The sequence below is a fragment of the Bradysia coprophila genome (genome assembly GCF_014529535.1).
Source record: "Bradysia coprophila strain Holo2 chromosome IV unlocalized genomic scaffold, BU_Bcop_v1 contig_5, whole genome shotgun sequence".
NCBI classification, from domain to species: Eukaryota; Metazoa; Arthropoda; class Insecta; order Diptera; family Sciaridae; genus Bradysia; species Bradysia coprophila.
In genome coordinates, this window is record NW_023503374.1 from 1,548,359 (window position 1) to 1,572,303 (window position 23,945).

At 38.3% G+C, this 23,945-nt stretch overlaps 4 protein-coding genes and 1 long non-coding RNA gene across 10 annotated transcripts; 3 read left to right on the top strand and 2 right to left on the bottom strand.

Annotated features, from left to right (window-relative positions):
- The first annotated feature begins 750 nt into the window (after positions 1–750).
- Positions 751–2,610, top strand: LOC119071509. The gene is made up of 2 exons (XR_005086676.1): positions 751–900; positions 2,090–2,610. It is a non-coding gene; the product is annotated as an uncharacterized LOC119071509 (long non-coding RNA).
- Positions 2,611–3,737: 1,127 nt separating this feature from the next.
- LOC119071510 (probable aminoacyl tRNA synthase complex-interacting multifunctional protein 2) lies at positions 3,738–5,053 on the top strand. Of its 6 annotated transcripts, none has more exons than XM_037176378.1 (3): positions 3,738–3,863; positions 4,181–4,360; positions 4,425–5,053. In XM_037176378.1, the coding sequence occupies exons 2-3, from the start codon at positions 4,199–4,201 to the stop codon at positions 5,007–5,009; spliced, it is 747 nt and encodes a 248-aa protein (XP_037032273.1). In that variant the 5' UTR covers positions 3,738–3,863; positions 4,181–4,198; the 3' UTR covers positions 5,010–5,053. The 6 variants fall into 6 exon arrangements, with proteins under 6 accessions (XP_037032273.1, XP_037032274.1, XP_037032268.1 ...); XM_037176379.1 differs by having other exon boundaries at positions 3,772–3,863; positions 4,184–4,360; XM_037176373.1 differs by having other exon boundaries at positions 3,780–4,085.
- LOC119071511 (superoxide dismutase [Mn], mitochondrial) lies at positions 5,046–6,675 on the bottom strand. Its single transcript, XM_037176380.1, has 4 exons — positions 6,515–6,675; positions 6,339–6,435; positions 5,907–6,282; positions 5,046–5,321 (listed from the first exon to the last, which is right to left on the bottom strand). The coding sequence occupies exons 1-4, from the start codon at positions 6,550–6,552 to the stop codon at positions 5,176–5,178; spliced, it is 657 nt and encodes a 218-aa protein (XP_037032275.1). The 5' UTR covers positions 6,553–6,675; the 3' UTR covers positions 5,046–5,175.
- A 10,227-nt stretch (positions 6,676–16,902) lies between these two features.
- Positions 16,903–21,836, bottom strand: LOC119071512. Its single transcript, XM_037176381.1, has 9 exons — positions 21,417–21,836; positions 21,176–21,345; positions 20,897–21,106; positions 20,593–20,827; positions 20,204–20,541; positions 19,223–19,374; positions 17,900–18,685; positions 17,373–17,656; positions 16,903–17,310 (listed from the first exon to the last, which is right to left on the bottom strand). The coding sequence occupies exons 1-9, from the start codon at positions 21,515–21,517 to the stop codon at positions 16,983–16,985; spliced, it is 2,604 nt and encodes an 867-aa protein (XP_037032276.1). The 5' UTR covers positions 21,518–21,836; the 3' UTR covers positions 16,903–16,982.
- A 1,315-nt stretch (positions 21,837–23,151) lies between these two features.
- On the top strand, positions 23,152–23,945 carry LOC119071514 (U6 snRNA-associated Sm-like protein LSm1). Its single transcript, XM_037176389.1, has 3 exons — positions 23,152–23,333; positions 23,414–23,598; positions 23,667–23,945. Exons 1-3 carry the CDS (start codon positions 23,279–23,281, stop codon positions 23,838–23,840), a joined length of 414 nt encoding a protein of 137 aa, XP_037032284.1. The 5' UTR covers positions 23,152–23,278; the 3' UTR covers positions 23,841–23,945.

Below are 23,945 nucleotides of genomic sequence, written 5' to 3' on the forward strand. Positions count from 1 at the left end.
CCTACCCCTTTACATTGTACCATTGATTTTATAAAGGCGTTTAAAATTTGTTTGTTATAAAAAAGGTTGTTGATCCGCAGTCTTAAAAAATTCTAATTAGTGTTTATTTGACTACCAATTATGCTTAAAATTAAAGCACACAAACATGAAATATTTATGTGTTTAATAGACCCCAAATTTACCATCTCACTTTTGAGTGGTCACGCTTGGAGCCAGAGAGCTATGGTGTTTCACACATCAATTAAATATCAATTCTCCGAATGACTTAGGTGTTCACTAATCATTATATTAAAAAGGGTTTCTATTATGTATGAGACATCCACTTTAACGGACGGCCTCAAATCAAAATTATCTTTCGACATGTTACATTAGGAAAACAAGAGTGGCAAGCGAAAATCGCTGATAAATTACCACTTGAGATTGCGTTTGTTGTCTAAATAGTCGAACTTGTGAGATATGACAATCATTTTTAACAAGTGATGAGATTTCTGTTGAAAAGCAAGTGACAAAGGTTATTGATTCTGTTAATCGATAATTTCTTCATCAGATTTTCCAATTTTTTTTTACGATGTAGAGTTTTCTTTAACCATATACAATCATGTACTCTTATAGTTTGTCAATATCATGCTTAGGTCATTATGAGACTGACTACAATAACAAGTTTATTTCCCAATTTATGGTAGTAGACGAGCTGTAATGTTTTATTAATAAATATATTTCTTTTCTTAATATATCAGACAATTGATAAGATTGCCCACACATATGAGTATTGATAATTAGTCGTGATAAATAGGCTGGAGGTTCGCGAATTTCCTCAGTTTTAGCGTGAGTTTTCAGTATTTCAAAACGAAGCGTTAGGTTCTATTGAACTGATCAACATTTTAATTTAAAAAACAAACTGTAAGTTCTGAAGCATTTCTTATCATTCTGATTAATATACGTGGAAAATACCATAGCCAATTGCGACGAGTCATTGTCTGTTGGATTGCAAATCTCTAATTTTGTTGCCTTTTATATAAACTACTGTAATCTAAATACTCTGCTCGGCTCAAGTTGCAAAATAACCGATATCTTATTCAGATTCATATTCAGTTCGTGCACAAAGAATTCGGGGACTTATGTCCTTACGAGTTTGTGGCTTTAGAGCACCTGAGTTCTTTTGGGGTTTTTATTCTTTTGACTGAACGTCAGGGTCTAACGACAGAAAATCACTTGAAGTGGTGTAATTTGGCACACGGTGGTAAAACAACGCATTTTTCAAATAAGCAAAAGGTGAACTCGCACACGATTTTTCGATGCCAAAATTTTGTAAAAGGAGTCATTAAGTCGCTGACATGGCTAAAAAGTATTTATAGCAATAAACTTGCGTGTGCGAGTTCATCTTTTACGTACTTTAAAAGTGCGTTCTTTTGGCATCGTGTGCAGGATTCCCCGATACCCGATAAGTTCACAATGATTTTCAAGATTTTTAAGCGACAAAAAAATGAAATTCTTCAGGTTCGTTGATGGATCACATTGTAGTAGCAACGTGGGAGGTATTTTATGGATAATTTATTTCTTTTGACCTCGTTGAGCAATCAATATTAAAACCTTAGAGGTTGTCAGTTTTAGCGAGGGGAGACAAATCGGTATATAGGTCTGTTAAAACGTCAGGTAAAAACGAATATCTTGACAGGCCGAAAACAACCAACTGTCATCTACAGAAGCAAACATAACTGCAACTTAAACAAATTCTTTCGTCAAAACTTAAAAGTGTGGTTGTGTTGGCTTCTCTGTGGATGACGATTGACATTTTTTCATACGCAGTCTGTTTTGACTATCTCGGCTGCGACTTGTAAAAAACGCAAAAAATCTGATGTTGAAAACGTATAGACAATTTAGATAACTAAAACAGAATGTGTATCCGATTTGCCTCTTCCAATGTCAAAAATCTATTGATCGCTCGATTTGCGGTGCCTTTACTATGATTGTTTGAAATTCAGAAATCAATTGACAAATTTTTCAGTCAAGGAACCTGACCCACCCAAGTGATTTTTATGAATATTTAAGTTTTTGGTTATTTCTTGTTATTAAAAGTATTTCCTTCCAGAACTATGCGTTCGTCTACTGTATTCCTAATTATTGGAACGTTGTTCCTGCTTGTCCTAGTCGACTTCGCTTGGGGACAATGTGATGCTAACAACCATACTCCGAGATGGGGATGCAACTGTCAATGTGGTGGGGAGAATGGAGGTCATTGTCACTGCCCATGGGAGATTCAAGTTGGACATTGCCGCAGTGGTGGAAATCATTGGATTTGTTTCCCATTCGGAAATGAACCAAGGTGTGTTGGCTATGGAGTTTGTCGACCAGCTAATCCAATGATGTAAGGAACATCAAAGGAATATGAGTTGAGACAATCATCTTTTAATGGTATTGGTATACTAAAATAATTGACAAATCTTAGCTGAACTGGAAATATTTCTCTTTGAATTCAAGCAAATGATGAAATGAAACTAAAATTTATGGAAAAATTAGTAATATTTTTGAATCAAGAATGTTTTCTGAAGTGCCGTCAAAATATAATTTTATTTCTTTCATGGAGCTATTTTGAAAATATTAAAATTTTATAAAGAAGTTTCTGTGTTTTTCTTTGGTGAGACTTCAGGACCCGTTCAGGTCGACTTCGGCACTGATATGGAAATATAAGTTCTACCTTTAACAGGTGTCGGGGAATCTCGCACACGCGATCATAGTATGCGTCCTTTTACGACATGTAACGAAAAGTCATGACTGTGCGAGATTCACCACTTAGAGGTGAATCTCGCACACCATGAATTTGTGTGGTGTGCGAGATTACCCTACCCCCTTTAACAACATAAACCTCCTACACTAATATCGTTCCGAACGATTCGTTCGATCAACTCAAATCCTCGTATTAACGAGGGAAAGGACCTGATCATGATCTGCGAGTGTTTCAGTGGCGAGTGTGTCACAGTCCACATCAGACACTCACTTTTTAACTAGTTTCTTTTCAAAATAGTCAATATATTTATTTTCCAAAACTACCACAAGCCCAGACTTAGTTTTTCTGTTGGAATTTTTTCACTCCAATAATAAAGTTTGTTAACATGTTTCCATATTTTTTTGTCTTCCCTATATCACTCAGACACTGTACAGATTTGATGATAATCTAATTGACAATGTCTTTCCTTAAATATACAATTTTTTGATTCAGGTCCAAAAAATAGCTTCAACTATTCACTCCTTGTCCAAAATACCTCGAAATTTTGCATTGATCTTGAAAGTCTTTACTGACCAACTTTTCGCCCAAAATACACTGAAAATGCTCACTGATCTACTTTTCGTAACTCTGTTCCTTCCCTTCTCGAGTATTAGCGAAGAAAGACAATTCAGAAGACTTGAACTTTAAATGTAAAAATTTAGGAAACACTTTCATGGACTTGTAGATAGGGGCTAGTTAAAAAAAGGTTAGTGAAAGAGGGATAAACGTGTTGCTGTAATGAGTGGAATTTAGCCACAGACACACAAACAAACTTCTTTTTTTGGAAATACAAGAGCTCTGGGTATTATATATATACCTTGACTTCGCCTCGTGAGAAAGCCAATTTTTCCGCAAGTACGTAACATACTATTGTCCTATTCACTTTTAACAATGAAATATACCTGGTAAATGCATACGTCCTACAAATCGGATTTTAAATTCTAGCGGCATTGATCTGAACTAGATCTGATTGTGCAACACTGATGACGTCTATTCTGTTGTCAACACCGTCAACTGTCAACATACTCAAATAAAAAAATTCTTCACTTTCGGTGAGCTCTCGCGTGTATTGTTGATCGCCACTTCAAAGACATAAAAAGTAATTACACCCCGTCTGTACATCATGTATCACATAAAGCCAATCATTAGTTCCAACGTTCACATCGAACTACCCACTTCGATGTATCAAATCAAACCAATTTCCACAGATCATTTGAATGATATTCATAGCAATAACCTCAATGTCGCTGGCAGCAATTTGGCTGATGTAAGTGAAAAACCGAATCGGGACATAGTGCAACAAATTAATAAAATTCTCAAGGTTCATTTCGACTTCCAATCGATTTTACGCGTCATTCGCCATCAGTGGCTGGTGATCGGTGCTTTATATGCTGAAAAATGATTTGTTTGTTTCAGCAGTCGAAAAGCGGAGATATGGAGGAATTGGAGGCTCGCCAAGAAATCATCTTAAAGCAATTGAAAGAGTTGAAGGAGCGGTTGATGTCTATGCATAAAGAACTGAACGTTTGCAGTAAACCGGCACAGTCTCGGGTGCAACAATCGTCACAAACCAAAACAGCTCAAAAACCAATTGATGTAAAATTGCTCAACAAACCATGTGTAGTCCAGTGCAATCCCTAAATTGCATCCTATTTTTCAGGCTTCAAATCTCCGTGACATTGTGATCAACGCCAATCCCAGCAATGTTCCGTTCAGTTTGGTCATTCTAAAGAAACTTTGGACGGATCGTCTCTCGATAAACATTCAGTTTTACACGCACTCGTCTGTCTCCAGTCTATCTCAATCAGCAGTGAATTTCCAGCATATTTGCACCGCTCACCAATCAACATCCGCGACCGCTCTAAATGTCAGCCTAATTTGGAAGAACGTCGACAGCATTGAAATGATAAACGGTTCGACGTTGCCGATCATCGGAGAATCGAACATATTGCGGTACCTTGCTCGCATCGGACCGAACGAATTCAATTACGAAACGAATGGATCGAATTGCAATGAAATCGACAGTCAACTGGATCTGAGCGAAATGTTGCTGGCTGCGGAAACAGCAAGAGATCGTCAGACTATTTTCAAAAATTTGAACGCAACGCTCGGTAAAAACGAATATTTCGGTGGATCCGAACCGCGCATAAACGATTTGTCTCTGGCCAGCGCTGTTCTGCAGTCAACGGCTGAGAAGGAATTGCCGCCCACTTTGTTGAAATGGTCTCGTAAAGTCATGGGCTGAGCCGATAAAACTGAATTTCAATAAAAATGCGCGGAGTTCCAATTTTTCGTTTATTTTTATTATTAATCCATTAGAGCATCATCAGTAGAGGAGCGCCTGACAACTAAAATCAAGCAAAGAAATGCAAAACTTATGCAAATGCCAAAAAGAACAGATTGATCTCTCGTTAAGCCTTTGCTGCCGCAAAACGTGCCGACACATCATTCCAATTGATGATATCGAAAATGGCCTCAACATAGTCGGGACGAACGTTTTTGTATTGCAGATAGTAAGCGTGTTCCCAGACGTCGATGCCAAGCAAAGGAATCAAACCTAAAATGAGAAGGAAAAAATGTTTTGATCAAAAGTTTGATTTCATAAAGGGCTGAAGTGTCTGATGCAGCTTCTCGTTTCGTTACAGTGCTATCTCTTACAGGTGACGACACAAAACTACATAATCGACGCGAAGACGATAATATCGCCAATAAGCCGATAATATCGCCAATAAGCCAATAATATCGCCAATAAGCCGATAACATCGCCAATAAGCCGATAATATCGCCAATAAGACGATAATATCGCCAATAAGACGATAATATCGCCAATAAGACGATAATATCGCCAATAAGACGATAATATCGCCAATAAGACGATAATATCGCCAATAAGACGATAATATCGCCAATAAGACGATAATATCGCCAATAAGACGATAATATCGATCAGAAGACTATAATATCGTCCAGAAGACGATAATTTTGTCTTCTGGGTGATATCATCATCCCATCCGAGTCGATGATGATTGTGTAGAAAAGTCATGTCTTCCTCTAATACAGTACAAAATGCTGCAACAACAAATCTGGTGCATGCTTATCACCAACTGCACCGTCGACGTCATTCATCTAGAGTAAATCTTACCAGTTGTAGCTTGAAGAGGATCCTGATTTGCGCACGTGGTGATTTGCAACGATTTCGTTAATTTATTGTATCCCAACCAGCCCCATCCAGACCCTTGAACGCCGGTGGTCGTAGTAATCAGAGTCTTCTTGAATGTTTCAAAATCGCCGTACGTAGTCTCCACAGCTGACTTCAGTTCGGGTGACAAGTTGGTGGTCTTTGGTGTCAGATTTTTCCAGAAAATGTCGTGATTCAAGTGACCGCCACCGTTGAAGCGCAAAGCATTTTGCAGCCCAACAATTTTGGTCGTATCGCTTTTCTGCACAGCATCGGCAAGTTGTTCCTCAGCCGCATTGTAATTGGTTACGTAGGCCTGGTGGTGCTTTTTGTGATGCAGCTAAATCGACCGTGGGAATAAGTATTTTGCTTCACAGTTGACTTACAAGCACAAACCTCCATAATTTCGGCGCAAATTATCGGTTCAAGGGCCTTGTAATCGTATGGTAGTTCTGGTAAAGTGTGTTTCGAACGTAAGAAGCCGGCAACGACACTGGAAAATAGAAAAAAGTTTGCAACCGTAAGACCATGACGACTTGTTCTACCCCATTCAGTTGCTCCCAACTACATACTTTCCGATAGGAGTAATTTTCTGTCTCAATGACAACATTTTGATTATTTTATTGCGACGATATGCAACGAGAAGAAAATTTACGAAATTTTTGATATTTTGTTATGTCATCAACACTGCCGACGAATGACTTTAAATGCAGCAGTGTTGCTAGCTCGGAAGGAATTTCTTTTTTAATATTTTTTGTGTATGCCATAGAGTCTAGTCGTACACTTACTCGAGAGTTGACATGGTGGCGTTCATCGACACCATAAAAATGTGCTGTCCATGTTGGACATCTGGATATGTTCAAATATGACAACGTTACGATGTTTGCCCTCGAGTAATAAAAACATTGGTAAATAACATCTTCTCTGCTCATGATGAGAAATTCGTAATCTCTCAATGAAATGACGGATAGAATAGGTTTGTTTCAAGGCCATATGAATTGTCAAATTTCATCCATATAACCATAACCTCAATAATATCTCAGTGTAAATCGCGTAGGCGACGTTGCTCGATTTGTATGAAATATCACGTAAGCGACGTTGCTATGGATGAAATTGTCGTTGTTCGGGTTGTCAAAGTTCGTGTTTACAGTTACTTGGAACAAACCTATAAGTCAAAGCTTTGAATAAGTTCTTAATAGTAGAATCAATCAAAATGAATGACCAGACAATAGATCATCTTCAAGATACGGTACTTTCAGATCGACGTAACCTCACCTTAAATGTTTCGTTCATTCATTCATTTGAATGAGATTTTTTTAGTGGCATTTCTTGGCGTGGATGGCATTTCAAACGGCCTTGAAGATGATGTATGGTGGGAAAAACTAATAATTTTTGCTTTTACCTCGATCGAACCATGAAATCATGATTCGTTTTTTACGAATGGTTATTTGGATCACAAGGGCCTTCGGCCACGGGCTGCAAACTTCGCACACGGTTGAATTTTTTTTCCGTCGTGTCATGTGATCCACACAACTTTTCATTACAATAACTACGAAAATTGTAATTTGAGCTTCCTAAACACGTTCCAACTGATGAAATTTACCGAAATAAGCTGAAATATGCGGGAGTCCAGGGGCCAACCCCTTGCAAAAAGAAAATAACCAATTATTGGCAACTTCTTTTCTATCACAACAATCACAACGACACCAGACGGAACACATGTTGTTACTGTCATTAACTTTCGCATCTTCGTTTGAGGGGCGAAAGCAAGGCTGTATACTTTGAGGAGGTCACGCAGACCGCCATTTTATTAGATACGCGGGAACACACCACTTCTGATGATTTTACATGTAAAAAATTTCACCACATCATCAAGACGACGAGAATCATCAGAGTAGGTGAATTTTTGAATGAAATCGGCCATTATTTTATTAGATACGCGGGAACACACCACTTCTGATGATTTTACATGTAAAAAATTTCACTACATCATCAAGACGACGAGAATCATCAGAGTAGGTGAATTTTTGAATGAAATCGGCCATTTTATCATCAACTGTGGTGTGTAACCCGCGTATCTGTATCTGCGTGACCTCCCCAAAGTATACAGCCTTGGGCGAAAGTACTTTCGTATCTTCGTTTGGGGGGCGAAAGTACTTTCGCAGCTCTTGTGATATCGTGCTTACTGAGAGTTGAATTTTTAAACTTTCGCATCTCATTCGGGAAGATACTTACGTCACAAGGAGGGAAAAGTCGAGTTTTCGCGTGAAATTTTTTGATCCGAGGTGACACCGAGGACAATAATCACTAGTAAACGTGTTACGAATTTTGGACATCCTTTAAACTTGTGGCGCCATCTTGTATCGAAACATGAGTTTATGTGCAGGGAATGTAAATACAACCGTTTTAACTAAAAAATACGTTAAGATGGCGTCACCTGTTTTGATAATAAAATAGAAACGATTAAAGAGAATCCAAATTCAAATATATATAAACTCCATAATTGGTCCAAAATTACCGAAGTTACAGCGAAAATAGCACTTTTTTAAGACTGGCGATCAGAGCGCCATCTCTTGGTTTTTTACAGATCACGCATAAGTGAAAGAAAATTTTCAAATTTTGTTTACTTCAATCGGACTAATAAAATGGATTTTATAAAATAGTTTTTAGTTTACAGCTAAATAGAAAACTAGAAAATTCGGACAAGTCCAAAATGTTTGTCTTGGTACTTACTACAATATTCAATCGTATAATTTACAATAGAAATTAATTTTTTTTAAAATATTATAACAAATATTCCGTATTGATTGACATAAAAAGCGTTTATAATTGCTTTTAACAATATGATCGCCGTGACTGGACGACTAAGGCCAGACTAAGAGCCAAGTAGGGTGGGTCGATTTTCCCAATTTTAATATCCACAACCAGTAGGGTGTGTGGCTTGAAGAGACGAATCGAACTGCATCATTAGTTTTTGATGTCCGATTACTTTTGAATATCCCATAACAACTTTTATGAGTTCAGCGCCTTACTTAGTTTTGAGATTTTTTAATTTGTATTTTGTAATTCGATTCATAGTCTCGACAGCAACAAAAACCGAGACTATGAAACGAAATGGATTTTTTGTGTGAAAATTATGAACTTTTATGTGAAAATTGTGGAACAAGTGTGCAAATTTCGCACATTTTTTTTCAAAAAGCTTCGCTTAGTTTCTTTTTATCATTTTGCAAGTCTTCAACTTACTTATTTGAAGAGAATCCAACGAAAAAAAAAATTAAAAAAATCTCAAAACTAAGTAAGGCGCTGAACTCGTAAAAGTTGTCATCTTCTTCTTTCTCTTCTTTTTCAGCCACTGCTGGATGTAGGCCTCTCCAACTTCTTTCCATTTCGTATGATCCATTGCCATTTGCTGCCAGTTTGTACCTGCAATATTCATAATTCCGTTTGTCCATCTCTCTGGTGGTCTACCTATAGCTCGTCTTTTATATGGTCGCCAGTTCATGATCTTTTTGGTCCAACGTTCGTCTGTCCTTCTTGTAATATGTCCCGCCCAGCTCCATTTCAGAGATGCTATTCTTTCCATGACATCAACGACCCTGGTTTGTTGTCGAATCCATTGATTCGTCATTCTGTCTCTGAGTGTTATTCCAAGCATACTCCGTTCCATGGCTCTTTGTGTCACTCATCTTCGGATGCTTTCGTTAAAGTTAACGTTTCCGCTCCATAAGTGAGCACTGGAAGGACACAAGTGTCGAAAACTCTGCGTTTCAGACTATTATTCATTTTGCTTTTGAAAATTAGTCTGAGTTTTCCGAACGCTGCCCATGCAAGACCAATCCTACGTCTTATTTCTGCAGTTTGGTTGTCCAGACCTAACTTCAATTTATGTCCTAGATATATGTAGCTGTCGACTCGTTCAATGACAGTGTCACCAATTTTGATCTCTCTATCGTCCCCGATGTTGGTCATGACTTTTGTTTTCGATAAGTTCATCTTGAGGCCAACTTTGCTTGCCTCTTCACTTAACTGTTGTAGCATAAGCTGAGCCTGACCTAGATCCGCTGCTATCGGTACAGTGTCATCAGCGAAGCGGAGATTGCTCAGGTACTCTCCATTTATCTTTATTCCCATTTTACTCCAGTTTAACTTCCTAAAAACACTCTGCAGAATCGCCGTGAATAATTTCGGTGAAATGGTGTCACTCTGCCTTACACCTCGGCCGATTCTGAATTTCTCCGTGCTCTTATGAAGTTTTATACATGAAGTAGCATTTTTGTACACATATCGAATTGTGTTGGAGTACCTTGAGTCTACTCTACATTCGTCTAATGCGTCCAATATCACGGCAGAGTAAAAGTAACCCTGGCAGGAGCGGTTCATTATGGAAACGTCAAATGAGGGACCTAATCCTTTGTATGAAAATGAACTCAAATGAACACTGACATAAGTTGAAAAATTTAATTCGCAAAAAACATAGGCCTAGATTATTCAGGTCCCTAGTCAAACAAGCGCTCCTGCCTTGGCAGGAGCGGTGCATTATGGAAACGTCAAATGAGGGACCTAATCCTTTGTATGAAAATGAACTCAAATGAACACTGACATAAGTTGAAAAATTTAATTCGCAAAAAACATAGGCCTACTAGATTATTCAGGTCCCTAGTCAAACAAGCGCTCCTGCCTGGGTTACTTTTACTCTGCCGTGCCAATATCGATCATGTTTCCACTGAATCGAAAGCTTTTTTGAAGTCTATGAATAGCAAGACTATGTCGATGTTGTATTCACGACACTTCTCAATAAGCGTTCTCATCACCTGCAAATGGTCATGGGATCTTAGAGTAATTATACCTAGAGAGGAAATTTGTACGACGAAATGTGGTCCCAACATCAGTTTGTATAAGATACACATTTCGTATAATTTTACACCAACACATGTATGCTTTGACGTTTTTTCGCTATTGATATTTCAATTTGCCCTCTTAATTAAGAGGGCAAACACACATGCCAATAAACATTTCGTATTTTATGTTTGGACCACATATTTTACGTAAGTTTGTTCGAAATTTCCTCTCTAGGTATAATTACTCTTAGCATGGGATATTCAAAAGAAATCTGACATCAAAAACTAATGATGCAGATCGATTCGTCTCTTCAAGCCACACACCCTACTGGTTGTGGATTTTTAAATTGGGAAAATCCACCCACCCTAGCCCAACAGTCTTTTGATCTAAGCGACTAAATCATCGAAAATATATGAAAGAAGTGAACTAGGCCCCACCTCTTGGGTGGGTCATGTCCCTTGACTAACTTTTTTTTTTCTATAATTCCAGTCTTAGTTTTCTAACCATTTTTAAATGAGGTGGTGTTTTTGAGATCACAAAATTAAAGTTACATGAAAAGGTGATGTCTCTTTTATTCAGAAAGCAGCAGTCATCACATGCTTCATTTTACTCATATTTATTTAATTTCCTGAAGAAACAAAAAGAGCTATGAGTTGAAGGTCCAGCGAGCGATGTCTTACTCCTAATATGAGTCTCCTACATAGTCTACTAAAAGCGTTGAACAGGTGGCACATTTCTTGCCTACCTCTTGAAAAAAAAACTCATGTGAATTACGGCCCTCGCTTCGCTCTGGCAAAATTCACACTCGTGCAAACACTTTAGGAACGAAAAAAATTCTTTTAAGAACACGATTTCACGCAAAAATTGTATATCGCAGATTACCAGTCCAATAAAGTCCAATGTTCGAATTTAACCACATGAATTACGATGCTGGTCGAAAACACTTAATATTTTCAAATCTGCGATTTTTGAATGCTCTGAGGATTACTCGAGTTATCGTGTTATCAAGCAAGCAAGATTGTTCTAGACTTCTAGATTGTTCGACCAGAAATCCAGATTCACTTGCTCGTCGAATTTTTTCTGGAACCTCACTACTCCAATATTATCCATCTACGAACTTAAAATCGGGTAAAAATTACTTAAGTTATCACGATAACAAGGATCAGCGTCTGAGTATAATTTCTCCCATATCTTGTAACAACGATCACAAAATTATATTCACATGAAAAATCAATGTCTCTTTTATTTAGAAAACAGCAGCCATCACATGCTTCATTTTACTCAAATTTAATTTAATTTTCTGCAGAAACAAGAAGAGCTATGAGTTGCTGGCCCAGCGAGCGATGTTTTACTCTATTACGAGTCTACTATATTGTCTCCTAAAAAGCGCTATGAGTGTCAAATAACAGAAAACATACGCTATGAATGGAAGGTTCAGCGAGGTACGTTTACAACTTAAAATGAGTCTCCATATAGTCTACTAAATGAGCTGAAAAGGTGGTGTATTTCCTGCCTACCTCTTGAAAAAATATAACTCGTGTGAATTACGGCCCTCGCTTCGCTCTGGCCGCAAAGTTCACACTCGTTCAAGCATTTTAGGACCGAAAAAAAATCTTTTAAGAATACGGATTTCACTCAAAAATGGTCGTACATCCCAGATTACTAGTACAATTAAATTCCAATGTTCGAGTTTAACCACATGAACTACGCTACTAGTCGAAATTGATTTTTGAAGCCTCTGAGAATTACTCGAGCTATCGGTAAGCAAGCAAAAACTCTTTTGGGAAGTACTTCTTAATTGTTAGACCAGAAATCCAGAATTTCTGACAATATGTTTACAATTACTCCAAACTCACTACTCCAATATCATTCTCTGTCAATTAAAACCAAAATTTTGAAAATCGGTAAAGAATTACTCGAGTTATCGAGTCCACAAGGAAAAGCGTCTGTGTAGAATTTCTCCCATCTCGTTGCTCTAACATTATCCATCTGCAAACTTAACCTCAAGAATTTCAATCTTCGTCGAATAACACAAAAAATTTGAAAATCGGATAAGAATTAGGGAAGTTATAGCGGTAACAAGGAATAACATTCTCTGAGAATTACTCCCATCTCATTACTCCAATATTGCCCATCTACGAACTTAACCTCATGATTTTCATTCTCCGTCGATTAAAACCAAAATTTTGCAAATCGGTAAAGAATTACTCGAGCTATCGAGTCCACAAGGAAAAGCGTCTGTGTAGAATTTCTCCCATCTCGTTGTTCTAACATTATCCATCTGCAAACTCAACCTCAAGAATTTCAATCTTCGTCGAATAACACAAAAAATTTGAAAATCGGATAAGAATTAGGGAAGTTATCGCGGTAACAAGGAATAAAATTCTCTTGAGAATTACTCCCATCTCATTACTCCAATATTGCCCATCTACGAACTTAACCTCATGATTTCATTCTCCGTCGATTAAAACCAAAATTTTGCAAATCGGTAAAGAATTACTCGAGTTATCGAGTCCACAAGTGTACGGACGTTTTCTGTATTTAACGTTTTTTGTCAATGTAGAACATTTTCAAAATATCAAAGTGAACTTAGCGTTACGGACATTTAAGGGTATTTTCTTTCATAAGACCCTGACTTTCAGTCAAGGGAATTAGTGGAACGCATTACCTTGCAGCGATTAAAGTTGTCTTACAAAGAAGAAGAGTCAAAACAATGATTGTTTCCGGTTCCAGGTCAGGGTCTTATGAAAGAAAATACCCTTAAATGTCCGTAACGCTAAGTTCACTTTGACATTTTGAAAATGTTCTACATTGGCAAAAAACGTTAAATACAGAAAACGTCCGTACACTTGTGGACTCGATAGAGAACGTTAGCTAAACGGCCGCTAACGCTAATTTCCAACGCTAAATCCCTACCTAACGCTAAAATCAACGGTAATGCCCCGTCAATAAATGGCACCATTGTGAATGCATACACATGGACGACGCAATTTTCGATTTATTTTCATTTATTATTTTAAAAGGTCATCCGGATCAATGTTTTATTGCTGCAATCCGTAGATCTAATTTGCAGGAAGGCAGCGACACTGTGTTGGAAAAAATCTATAAACTTTACAATGTGCTGTTCGACGACAAACATCCTCAATTACACAACAAACACGGGGTTAACCTGCAATTGAAATTAATTTTGTGATTATTGCTCCCACAATGTGATCGGATCAATATTTTATCAATGCAATTAGTAGATCTGGAAGCCAGCGGTATTAAGCTGGAAAAGTTTTATTCACTTTTGATTGCAATAAAACGTTTTACGAATCACATTTTCCAACTGCGTGTTCGGCGTGTGGAGGATACTATTTGTAACATTAAAAAGAGAATAAAAAACGTTTCCAGCTTAATACCGCTGGCTTCCTACAAGTCAGATCTACTTATTCCATTGATAAAATGTTAATCCGATCACATTGTGGGAGGAATAATCACAAAATTATGTCAGGTGTGTTTGGGACTCGGTGTGTTTGGGACTAAACCTGTCTTGCCCGTTTCTATTCTATATACTCATTGAAGAGTATAACCTGAAGTGAACCATAACTCGCCGATCCATGAAGCAATCGTCTTCTTCTCGTCTTTTCTACCTCTTAATACATTCATTCCTGAACCCAATACCAGGTTAAAATACAGTTAAAACAATGCTCTGATCTGATACATCTCGAAATGAGAATGGAATGGAAAAAACAAAAAGTCGTCCGAGTCTCGTTTATCCCTAGAGTACCCAGAGACACCGTTTTGTTCCGCTAAATTCAAAAACTTCGCAGTTCATCTTTACAATTCCAGTGAAATGTAAAGTGAAGACAAACACATTGTGGAACTCATCAGGGACGACTCGGTGTGGTTGTTACCTGTCTTGCCCGTTTCTCTTCTATATACTCATTGAAGAGTATAACCCAGGGCCTACTTTAAGGAATTTAATTTCCAAAAATTTCGAAAATTTCACAAATTTCACAAAAATTCTTTAAATTTCTAAATTTGGTTTTCTGAAAGATGTCATTCCAAAGTAATCAGTTAAGCTTAAAGACATGAAAAACAACTAAAAAGGCAGTAAAAACAACATTTACGATGCAATCTGTCGTGTTTTTAGATAAAATGACGAAAAGTGATGGAAAAATTGGAGAATTTTTGGAAATTTAATTTCCTTAAAATAGGCCCTGGTATAACCTGAAGTGAATCATAACTCGCCAATATATGTGTTACACCGAGAAACACACCGACACCGAGACACACCGACACCGAGACACACCGACACCGAGACACACCGAAATTGTGTCGTCCATGTGTATGCATTCACAATGATACCACCATTTATTTATACTGGGCATTACCGTTGATTTTAGCGTTAGCGGGGGATTTAGCGTTGGAAATTAGCGTTAGCGGCCGTTTAGCTAACGTTCTCTGATAACTCGAGTAATTCTTTACCGATTTGCAAAATTTTGGTTTTAATCGACGGATAATGAAAATCATGAGGTTACGTTCGTAGATGGGCAATATTGAGGTAATTAGATGGGAGTAATTCTCAAGAGAATTTTATTCCTTGTTACCGCGATAATTTCCCTAATTCTTATCAAATTTTCAAATTTTTTGTGTTATTCGACGAACATTGAAATTCTTGAGGTTGAGTTTGCAGATGGATAATGGGAGATGGGAAATTCTACACAGACGCTTTTCCTTGTGGACTCGATAACTGAAGTAATTCTTTACCGATTTTCAATTTTTAGCCCCGTACGAAGTACTGGGGGCTTATAAGATTAATATGCCGTTTGTAACACGTCGAATTGGAAGCAGACAGTAAGGGCAAAGCATTCTAGCTTGAGTAAATCACAACCTTTTTTCAAAATTCTTTTTTTCCCCGATTGGTATCGACAAAAGTAAGGTCAAGTTCGAAAATGGGCATGGTAGGGTCGGCCCCTCCAGAGCTAGGGCCCTATAGGTGTTTTTCAGTCTTTCGACGATATCTACCGAAATACGCACGTAATAGCTGCTTGTGATATATCAAATGAAAGGTATTGACGAGTAGAACAAAGCTGCTGAACATTGTTTTTGGGTAAGATGCAACGTGGGCTTGTTGGGAGGGCTCAAAGGTCGTTACTCGGCCCTAAGTGTTTTTTGCACACAAATCGAGTAAATGTCATCCGATTTTGCTAGATTTAGTTTTTGATGGAAGGTAATTGAATACCGCAAAGAACGTGGCGAAAAAAGTTTCAAATTTGGGCCCTTGGACTAAGGCCGCTACTCGGCCCTAAGTATTTTTTGCACATAAATCGAGTAAATCTCATCCGATTTTGCTAGTTTTTGTTTCATTTGAGAGATAATTGAACGCCGAATAGAATGATGGCAAAAAAAGTTTCAAATTTGGGCCCTTACACTAAGGCCGCTACTCGGCCCTAAGTGCTTTTTGCACATAAATCGAGTAAATCTCAACCGATTTTGCTAGTTTTTGTTTCATTTGAGAAGTAATTGAATACCCAATGGAAAGTTGGCAAAAAATTTTGGGTTTCTAAAATAATGACGTAAATTGTTGGTTTTATTTGAGAGGTACTTCGTACGGGCTTTCGTAATTGCGCTATGCGCAATTTTAAAAATGAACACTTTCAGTAAATTTGACCATGCCCAACTTGACTTGCATTTTGGTAACAGACGCATTAGACGGTTGTAGACGTATTAGGGTTCCGGGCTTATTAGGGCTACGGACGTATTATGGTTGCGGACGAAATAGGATTACGGGTTGTACGGGGCTAAGTCGCAGCAAACGCTCCGACATCAGAACAGTCTTGTTTAAAAATGGTAAGACAACTGGGACTGGAATTATTGAAAGTATTGATAGTCAGTCAAGGGAAATGACCCACCCAAGTGGTGGGGCCTAGTATAAATGGTACAATAAATAGGGTGATTTGATATGAAGAGGATTTTAGAAATTTTCGCCGAGAAACTTTTGGGTAGCTAGTACGATACTGGCACTTTTTTAATTGTTTATGATCTGGTTCTTCAGGTTCTTCCTCAGGTTCAGGTTAATGCAGATGTACAATTGAATCGAGTGTACGAATTTATGGAAATCGAAACCACTGTGCCGTTGACTATATTTCCCTCTTTTATTGATAATTTTCTTCCTTGATAACTAAACGAACAGCTTCCACAGTCCCGCATCTATAACTACAATGACGTTTCACCGGGATGTTCTAACAAAACATTTTTAATGACCAGCATTCTTTTGTGCGCCTGACCATCGCCAGGTCTAACGTCCATCGTACGCTTTCTGCTCTGCAAATCAAAGCTTGCAATACGCGAATCGACGGGCGATAAATTCGACGATGACATATCCGCTGGTATGTTTCCATTCAAGCAGTAGAGTAAACTTTGACTCAATTCCGTTTCGGTGAGATCCTGAATGTCTTCCGTGGAACCAAAGTCATCCGGTTGACTTGAGAACGAAGCGTCCACCGGTGCACTGGTACAAACACTGCGGCTGAGCAGATATTCGCTGAAACAAAATCATTTCGATGTCAAGCACCGGCAACCACGACGGGATTACAATATATTTACCGGAAAGGAGCCGATAATGATTCCATATCGGATGACGAATTCCTTCTGCCAGTCACGTTCAGCTGACCCACATTGTCTGCGTCCAATTCGTTTAAATTGCCGGCACTTTTTGATCGATACAACGATCGCTGCTCTTGGGTATCGAGTGCGTGTAACTGCGATGATTCTTCATCCTCTTCCCTTAAGCTGGAGAAACTGTTGTGGTAATTCCGTTGATCCGAAGAGCCCAACGAAGCACCGATTAACATAACCGGTTTTCTCGATCGCGGTGTCATTATTGATTCCTGTTCAATGAAGTTGAAACGATTGACTGAGTTAAGTAACATTCTGAACACGTAACGACTAACATATGGCCTTGGTTGAATGTGTATTCAGTCGCCTGAATTTTGAATTAGTAGATTATGTACAGACACACATGGCGCATTCGCAATTTTAGACTCAACACAAACAATGCAATTTCATTAGTTGGAAAGACCGCAAGACAGTCAATTGCTCTATATACAAAATGAAAAGTGTTTATTCCTTACTTGCATAGCCTTGGACATCCGCTGCGTTGACTTAGTTATCGGAGACATTGAACGGCGTCTAAGATGCGACTCCTGGCTCCAATTCAAACTGTTGTCTTTGTTCGGCGTCTCTTCAAAATCCTCATCATCAATCATTGAGTTCTCTTTGCATGGCGTGACACACAGATCACTCGTCGATGACTTCCGTTTGAATTGAATGGACGACGATTTTCGCAGTATTTTCCGATCGATAAACGACGGACATTTCAAATTGACCATGCTGACACCTTTCATCAGTTTACTCGTAATAAATCGGCCGTTATTCCACAGCGGAGTGGTGACCGCATTTTCCGCATAGATTTTACTCAAATCCGGTTCGGATTTATGAAAGGACTTGAAGTCTTTGGCGGATTTATTGATGTGTTCGTCACCCTCACTCTCCGTTTCGCATTTATCTGTTGCCACATTGAATGCAACCGTCTTTTTGCTGCTGCAATTGGATGTGTTCTGCAATCGGTTCAGAGTTTCGCTGAGCAATTCGAATGAATCCACTTCATCTTCGCTCAGATTTTCGTCGTCATCTTTTTTCGCTAAAGATTCCGTTGCTACAATTGGTGTGGTACAAACTGGTGCTGTAACCTTATGATTGGCCTTCACGGCCTTGTTCGAATCGATCGATGGTGAAGCAAGTGATAATTTCGATGAAATCAGTTGGACATTGTTGTCGGATTGCAGTTGTCGCGGTATGTAGGGACTTTGAAAGAGTTGCCTAGATTTTGGGGTGAATTGTTGGGCTCGGGTCGGTGTCTGAAAGTATTTACAAGCAAACAAAGGCACATGCAATAAAACGGATTGAGTGACGTGCTAGATTTTGTATATTCGGTTAGTGACTAGAATTTCGAATGCAGTTGTTCCATTACGATCAGCATTACACAAGTCAACCAAATAGTTGATTGAAAGTTGGTGTTAGTCAGAAAGAACAGAAAGAAAGGAAAGAGTTTCGTTAGTCGGAATTAAAGAGTTTGAGGCCGATACTCCAGTGAAATTGATGGACCACCAATGATGGTACGATGGATCTTCGAATGAATCATCGTTGGAAATCAAATTCGAAAAATAGACTGAGAGTCCACGTGCGTTATCGCCGATAACTTATCGGGCATGTTTGACACTGTTGTTTTTGAGCGCTCCTAATGAGGGTAGCTCATCCATAATTTTCGAAAGACGTTTCACTCACATCCTGAACCATCTAACCCCCCAACAGTTTCCCAGACGTGTTTTTTTTTACAATTTAAACAAACCAAATATTTACAAAGAAAAATGCTTAATCGACGTCGTAATACTTACATGAAACGCAGGCGACGATCGCTGTTTCGTTGCAGACTTAGTAGCTAATGATTTGTGAAATATGTGTCGTTTGATGGAGTCTCCGAGAGATTTGCTTGGTTTCGATGCACTGTTTGTATTCTTAAGTCGATTTAACATTTGTAAAGGGGTTCCTGTAAATGGAAATTGGAACATTAGCCTCGCATATGTAGGTTGTTGTTGGCTTGGAAAAGTGGTTAGAAGACATGAAGCTGACACGTTGAGATGAAGGGAAAAAAATGGAAATTTGAAAATTTTGTAGCAATCAGAGTAAAAGGACTAAAAATTAGATTTAAAAAAAATGTTTTTTTAGCTCATCAAATGGTTTTTTCACGATGTTATTCCCAACTCATATATGTTGGATATCCGGAACCACCCATAGACAATGAATAAATGGTTCGTGCAATCGTTAATGGGACGATAAATTGATTAATTTTCGATCGGAATTGTTAAGATGAAGAGAAAGAACTCATTGGTGAGGAGACACGGCGATTACAACAATCATTTTGTAGACCGAGAGCCTGTTTGCATATCAGTCATAAGGACAAAATTCATTCCATTCGTCATTTAACAGTGACTATGCGTGACAGTTGTGTCTACCCTTGTTATAGTGCCCTCTTAGCGCTAGAAGAACAGGCTTTCGATCTAGTGTTAGATGGTGATGGGAGAAATTTATTTCGATTTAGTAGAGAAGATCTGCACAACAGGCCAGTGAAACCTTCCGAGTAACATTGCAATTACCGTTCACGTAAATGGCCTGTCATTGAGTTGAGTAAATTGGTGCGCTAAAATTCGTTACTTCTGCCTAGCCTTTCTGACATTGCGAATGTCATTCTCTATCAAGCCAAACTTTTCCAGTACTGTAACATTAACATTATTGTCATTCCGGCCACGGCCTCATTTTGCGGGGCCATAAAAAAATTGTAATTCAAATCAATTGACCCGAACGGCCTTCTGACCTACCTTGCCCATTCTCCTTATTGAATTGTTTAATTAATTTCCGTTTCTTTGACGATTCCGGCAACGTCTGAATGTGAGCGTACAGTTGAGCGAGTGCTGTATCCGTCGGATTACCTGACACACACGCTTGTGCCGTTCGTTCTTTATCGACAAATGTGTACACAGTGTTCGCTATCGAGTCGGACGTCACCGATTCGTCCAGGAAGTGTTCTGGCGACAATGCTTTCTGCTGTTCCTTGACGAAATAGGCCCGGATGTCGATGGCTAAATTCGGTGGTATGTCAAACAAGTCCGTTCCTTTGCTGATCATGAAACTGATGACGCCGGACATTTGTTGTGATCTAAAATTGGTATGGTCAGAAAGCTAATTGAATTTCGAATTTAATAGTGACATTTGATGCAGTGCTTCAGGTGTTAATTTCTTCGGGCATATCAAATGCGGCGTAAATAGGGTTGCTAGGCTACTCGCCGACATTTTATTGCTGGCCACGAATTCGGTTGTTCTGTGCAGCATTTCGATGATGTCCTTCAGGAGATTGTAGTTGTCTGGTGGTAGTAACAGCAGTAACAGCTGAAGTGAATGCACGAGACGTGGCTCCTTAGAATTGTCTAAATTGTTGCAGAGCTCTGTGAATGAAATTCTCGGTTAGTGCATCCAACCAACAACAGAAATTACGTTCGATGCAATGAACCAACCTGCGATTTGAACATGAGCAACGTTGTATGTGTCGGTGAGGAGAGGTTCCGGCAGTTCGGATAAAATTCCTTTGAAAACGGACGCACAGTCGTGTACCGTATAAGCACCTCCTTCAAGATTGAGTGGAAGACCGTTGTTGATTCTTGATTTGAGATCGTTTTGTCGAGCTAGGCTACCGGTTCGTCGAAATATGCCTTCTTGTGTAATGTCTAAATGAAGTCAGTGGAGTGGTTCAAGTATCTGTCACAACAGAAATACGCAAGACAGCAGTTTCTTACTTTGTTCCAGCACCAGAAATTTGATCAGCTCCCTGAGCTGCAGTATTCCCTCTTTGAGGACTTGTGAATTGGAACACAGCGGACTGGTTGTTGTTGTGCATATTTTGGCCTTTTTGTGGAAGTTGAATCGTTTCTTCGACTTTAATTTTTCATTCAACACGACGTCATTGCTGCACAGTGAATAATTCGTCAGTAAGACATTCTCTTGGGACAAAGGATAAATTCCACTAATTGAACTTACTCATCGGTCGTATTGAGATCCAATTCAAATGATAAATGCATCCGAACTAAGGTCACAAACTGTTCGAAGTTCGACCTTCTCATCTTTTCAATCAAATCCATTTTTGATACGCGAAATTAATTTCAACGAATTTAATTGAAAAATTCAAATCTGAATGACAGATAGCAAACGGCTATTTTTTGTGTGAGTGGTGGGTGTGTGTTTGTTTTCACTGTACATTAAATGGATAACGAATTATTGTAATTAGACTTTCGTTGGACAACACTTAAGTCTTATCGAATCACCAACATTTTACGTTATTTACTTTCCGCCTTACAGAACTACTACAACGCGAAACATTTGAACTTTATTTGAAAAATACGAAAACAAAAAGTGAAACCTGCGACATTTTGATAATTTGTTAAAAATTAAACTGTCTGCGCATTCACAGTGCTGTTAGCTTTTTTCACAATTGACTGCTGTCACTCTCTGTATGCATGTAATGGATGAAATGCTAAAAACAAATTTTTCGTTGTTTTATAATTTCGTTGAGCGTCAAAAGTGACATTAGAACAATGAAAAAATTGATCGAAACAGATTTTCAATGCCTCGCCTGGGTCGGCATAAAATTCAGTAAAATTTATTGGATTCATATAGGCCTGTTCCATCGAACGGTAAAAACGAATTTTGAAATGCTGAAAACAACCGACTGTCATCCACATGATTTTAATGATCAACCAGATCTCATTGATTTGATTTCTACTTCTAAGAGACGATATTGTTTAAATTGATAAATGTTAAATAACATTGATTTTTCCACTAATTGACTTTCACGTTTCAACGACTTTGAGAATTCTATTCTTGCTGTTCTTTTTTCTGTAAAGAGGAAAATCGTGTTCATGTAATCTGTACCATACGACATAATAAAAAAACCGACTGGAAATGTCACATTAGCGAATCATGGAGCTAAATTAATGAAATTTCATTTTTCTTATAATTCGCTAATGTGACAAGTCCTGTTTCTGAATTTAACTAAACCACTACGAATTTCGCTACTTTCTACTTTCTAATTTTCTAATTTGTCGCAAATCGTTAATTCTCACTAAATGGCTGGATCAAAAAAAAACTTTAACCATCAGGTATGGTCTAATGTCGGCCCGGAGGTTGTAAACTTACTCATTTTGATATTATTGTGACATAAAATGTGAGTGCGTTGATGATCAATCGGGCAATCGATCATATATTTTGTTGTATTAATCTAAGTCAGCATGTAAAGTACAAATCCTAAGTCAAGTTCTTCTAAAAATTTACAATTTTCAGTGCGAAGAATTCATAGATAGGAGACAGACGTAGTCTTCAATCGTTTCTTATCATCAATTAAGTCCCCAGATCATCTAGTGCGAAAAACAAGCCCATTTACTAACTAGTTAGCAAAATAAGGGAAATTCCAGCGTAAGTCATGTTACCAAATCAAATTTTGTCTCTTTTTGATGTACGAATACGCACCAAAGAAGATGCGAAAAAACATACCGTAAGTCATGTTACCAAATGTGACTATGCATATTGTAGAGCGCCGTCGCTACAATACAATGGGGATGTAGTGAGAGTAAAAGAGACAAATTTCTGTCACAAAATACGTGGATAACTATTTTTTACTTAAATCTTGTTAACATTGGGACTATCTCGATTTAAACTTTTCGCTGGCATCGCTGGCAACTGTAATTTTTTTGTTGGGAAAGTTTGTTTGTCAAAACAATTTGGAAGAGAAACCTAACCTCACAATAGTTTGTATGTGAGCTGGATTTGGCTGAAAACAAAACGTCGTAAATAAATCAAAATAAATTGAATTGCTCAATCAGACACACATTGCGACCTCCAACCAAATGGATGATTTAAATCCCCTTGCGGGAACAGCACATTTACTGGAAGAAGTCGACAGTAAGATGCGATACCCGAAAGGACGGGTAGAGAGCAAAAACAAAATTGTTTTGTTAAGCCAAAAATGAAATTGTTTGCAGAAAAATTGATGGTACTGCTCCGCGATGGCAGAACATTGATTGGTTATTTACGTTCCGTGGATCAATTTGCCAATTTGGTTCTACACAAAACAATCGAACGAATTCACGTCGGAACGGAATACGGTGACATTCCTCGGGGTATTTTCATAATCCGTGGCGAGAATGTTGTACTATTGGGTGAAATTGTAAGTGGCATGTTGCCGTTTGTTGGTTGGGTTGATGCTCACGCCGTAAATTTGTACAATGCTTTTAGGACAGAGAAAAGGAGAAGAATTTGCCGCTGAAAGAGATTTGTGTCGATGACATTCTGGACTCGCAACGTCGGACTCAGGAGCAAAGACACGAAAAACATCGACTGATAGCTAAGGCATTGAAGGAGAGAGGTCTGAACAATACAAATTCGGATCTGGCACAGGACGAATATTGAACTTCCCTTTTTGTTTTGAGATTGAAAACCATTTTTAACTCTTAAGGTCTTAACTTGTAAGCAACAGTTGGTGTTAATAAACTCAGTTGAACATTTTGCACAGAA

What these genes read in the sequence shown, in the direction of transcription:
- LOC119071514 (XM_037176389.1), top strand. Translation starts at nt 23,279, where the DNA reads ATGGATGATTTAAATCCCCTTGCGGGAACAGCACATTTACTGGAAGAA. An exon ending in TTTACTGGAAGAAGTCGACA is followed by an intron (nt 23,334 to 23,413) that starts GTAAGATGCGAT and finishes AATTGTTTGCAG; the next exon opens with AAAAATTGATGGTACTGCTC. An exon ending in TTGTACTATTGGGTGAAATT is followed by an intron (nt 23,599 to 23,666) that starts GTAAGTGGCATG and finishes CAATGCTTTTAG; the next exon opens with GACAGAGAAAAGGAGAAGAA.
- LOC119071512 (XM_037176381.1), bottom strand. Translation starts at nt 21,517, where the DNA reads ATGGATTTGATTGAAAAGATGAGAAGGTCGAACTTCGAACAGTTTGTG. An exon ending in GGATGTCCAAGGCTATGCAA is followed by an intron (nt 17,657 to 17,899) that starts GTAAGGAATAAA and finishes TTCATTGAACAG; the next exon opens with GAATCAATAATGACACCGCG. An exon ending in TCATTATCGGCTCCTTTCCG is followed by an intron (nt 17,311 to 17,372) that starts GTAAATATATTG and finishes ATTTTGTTTCAG; the next exon opens with CGAATATCTGCTCAGCCGCA.
- LOC119071511 (XM_037176380.1), bottom strand. Translation starts at nt 6,552, where the DNA reads ATGTTGTCATTGAGACAGAAAATTACTCCTATCGGAAA. An exon ending in AAAATTACTCCTATCGGAAA is followed by an intron (nt 6,436 to 6,514) that starts GTATGTAGTTGG and finishes TCTATTTTCCAG; the next exon opens with TGTCGTTGCCGGCTTCTTAC. An exon ending in TCCTCTTCAAGCTACAACTG is followed by an intron (nt 5,322 to 5,906) that starts GTAAGATTTACT and finishes TTCTCATTTTAG; the next exon opens with GTTTGATTCCTTTGCTTGGC.
- LOC119071510 (XM_037176373.1), top strand. Translation starts at nt 3,888, where the DNA reads ATGTATCACATAAAGCCAATCATTAGTTCCAACGTTCACATCGAACTA. An exon ending in AAATTAATAAAATTCTCAAG is followed by an intron (nt 4,086 to 4,180) that starts GTTCATTTCGAC and finishes TGTTTGTTTCAG; the next exon opens with CAGTCGAAAAGCGGAGATAT. An exon ending in CAGCTCAAAAACCAATTGAT is followed by an intron (nt 4,361 to 4,424) that starts GTAAAATTGCTC and finishes CCTATTTTTCAG; the next exon opens with GCTTCAAATCTCCGTGACAT.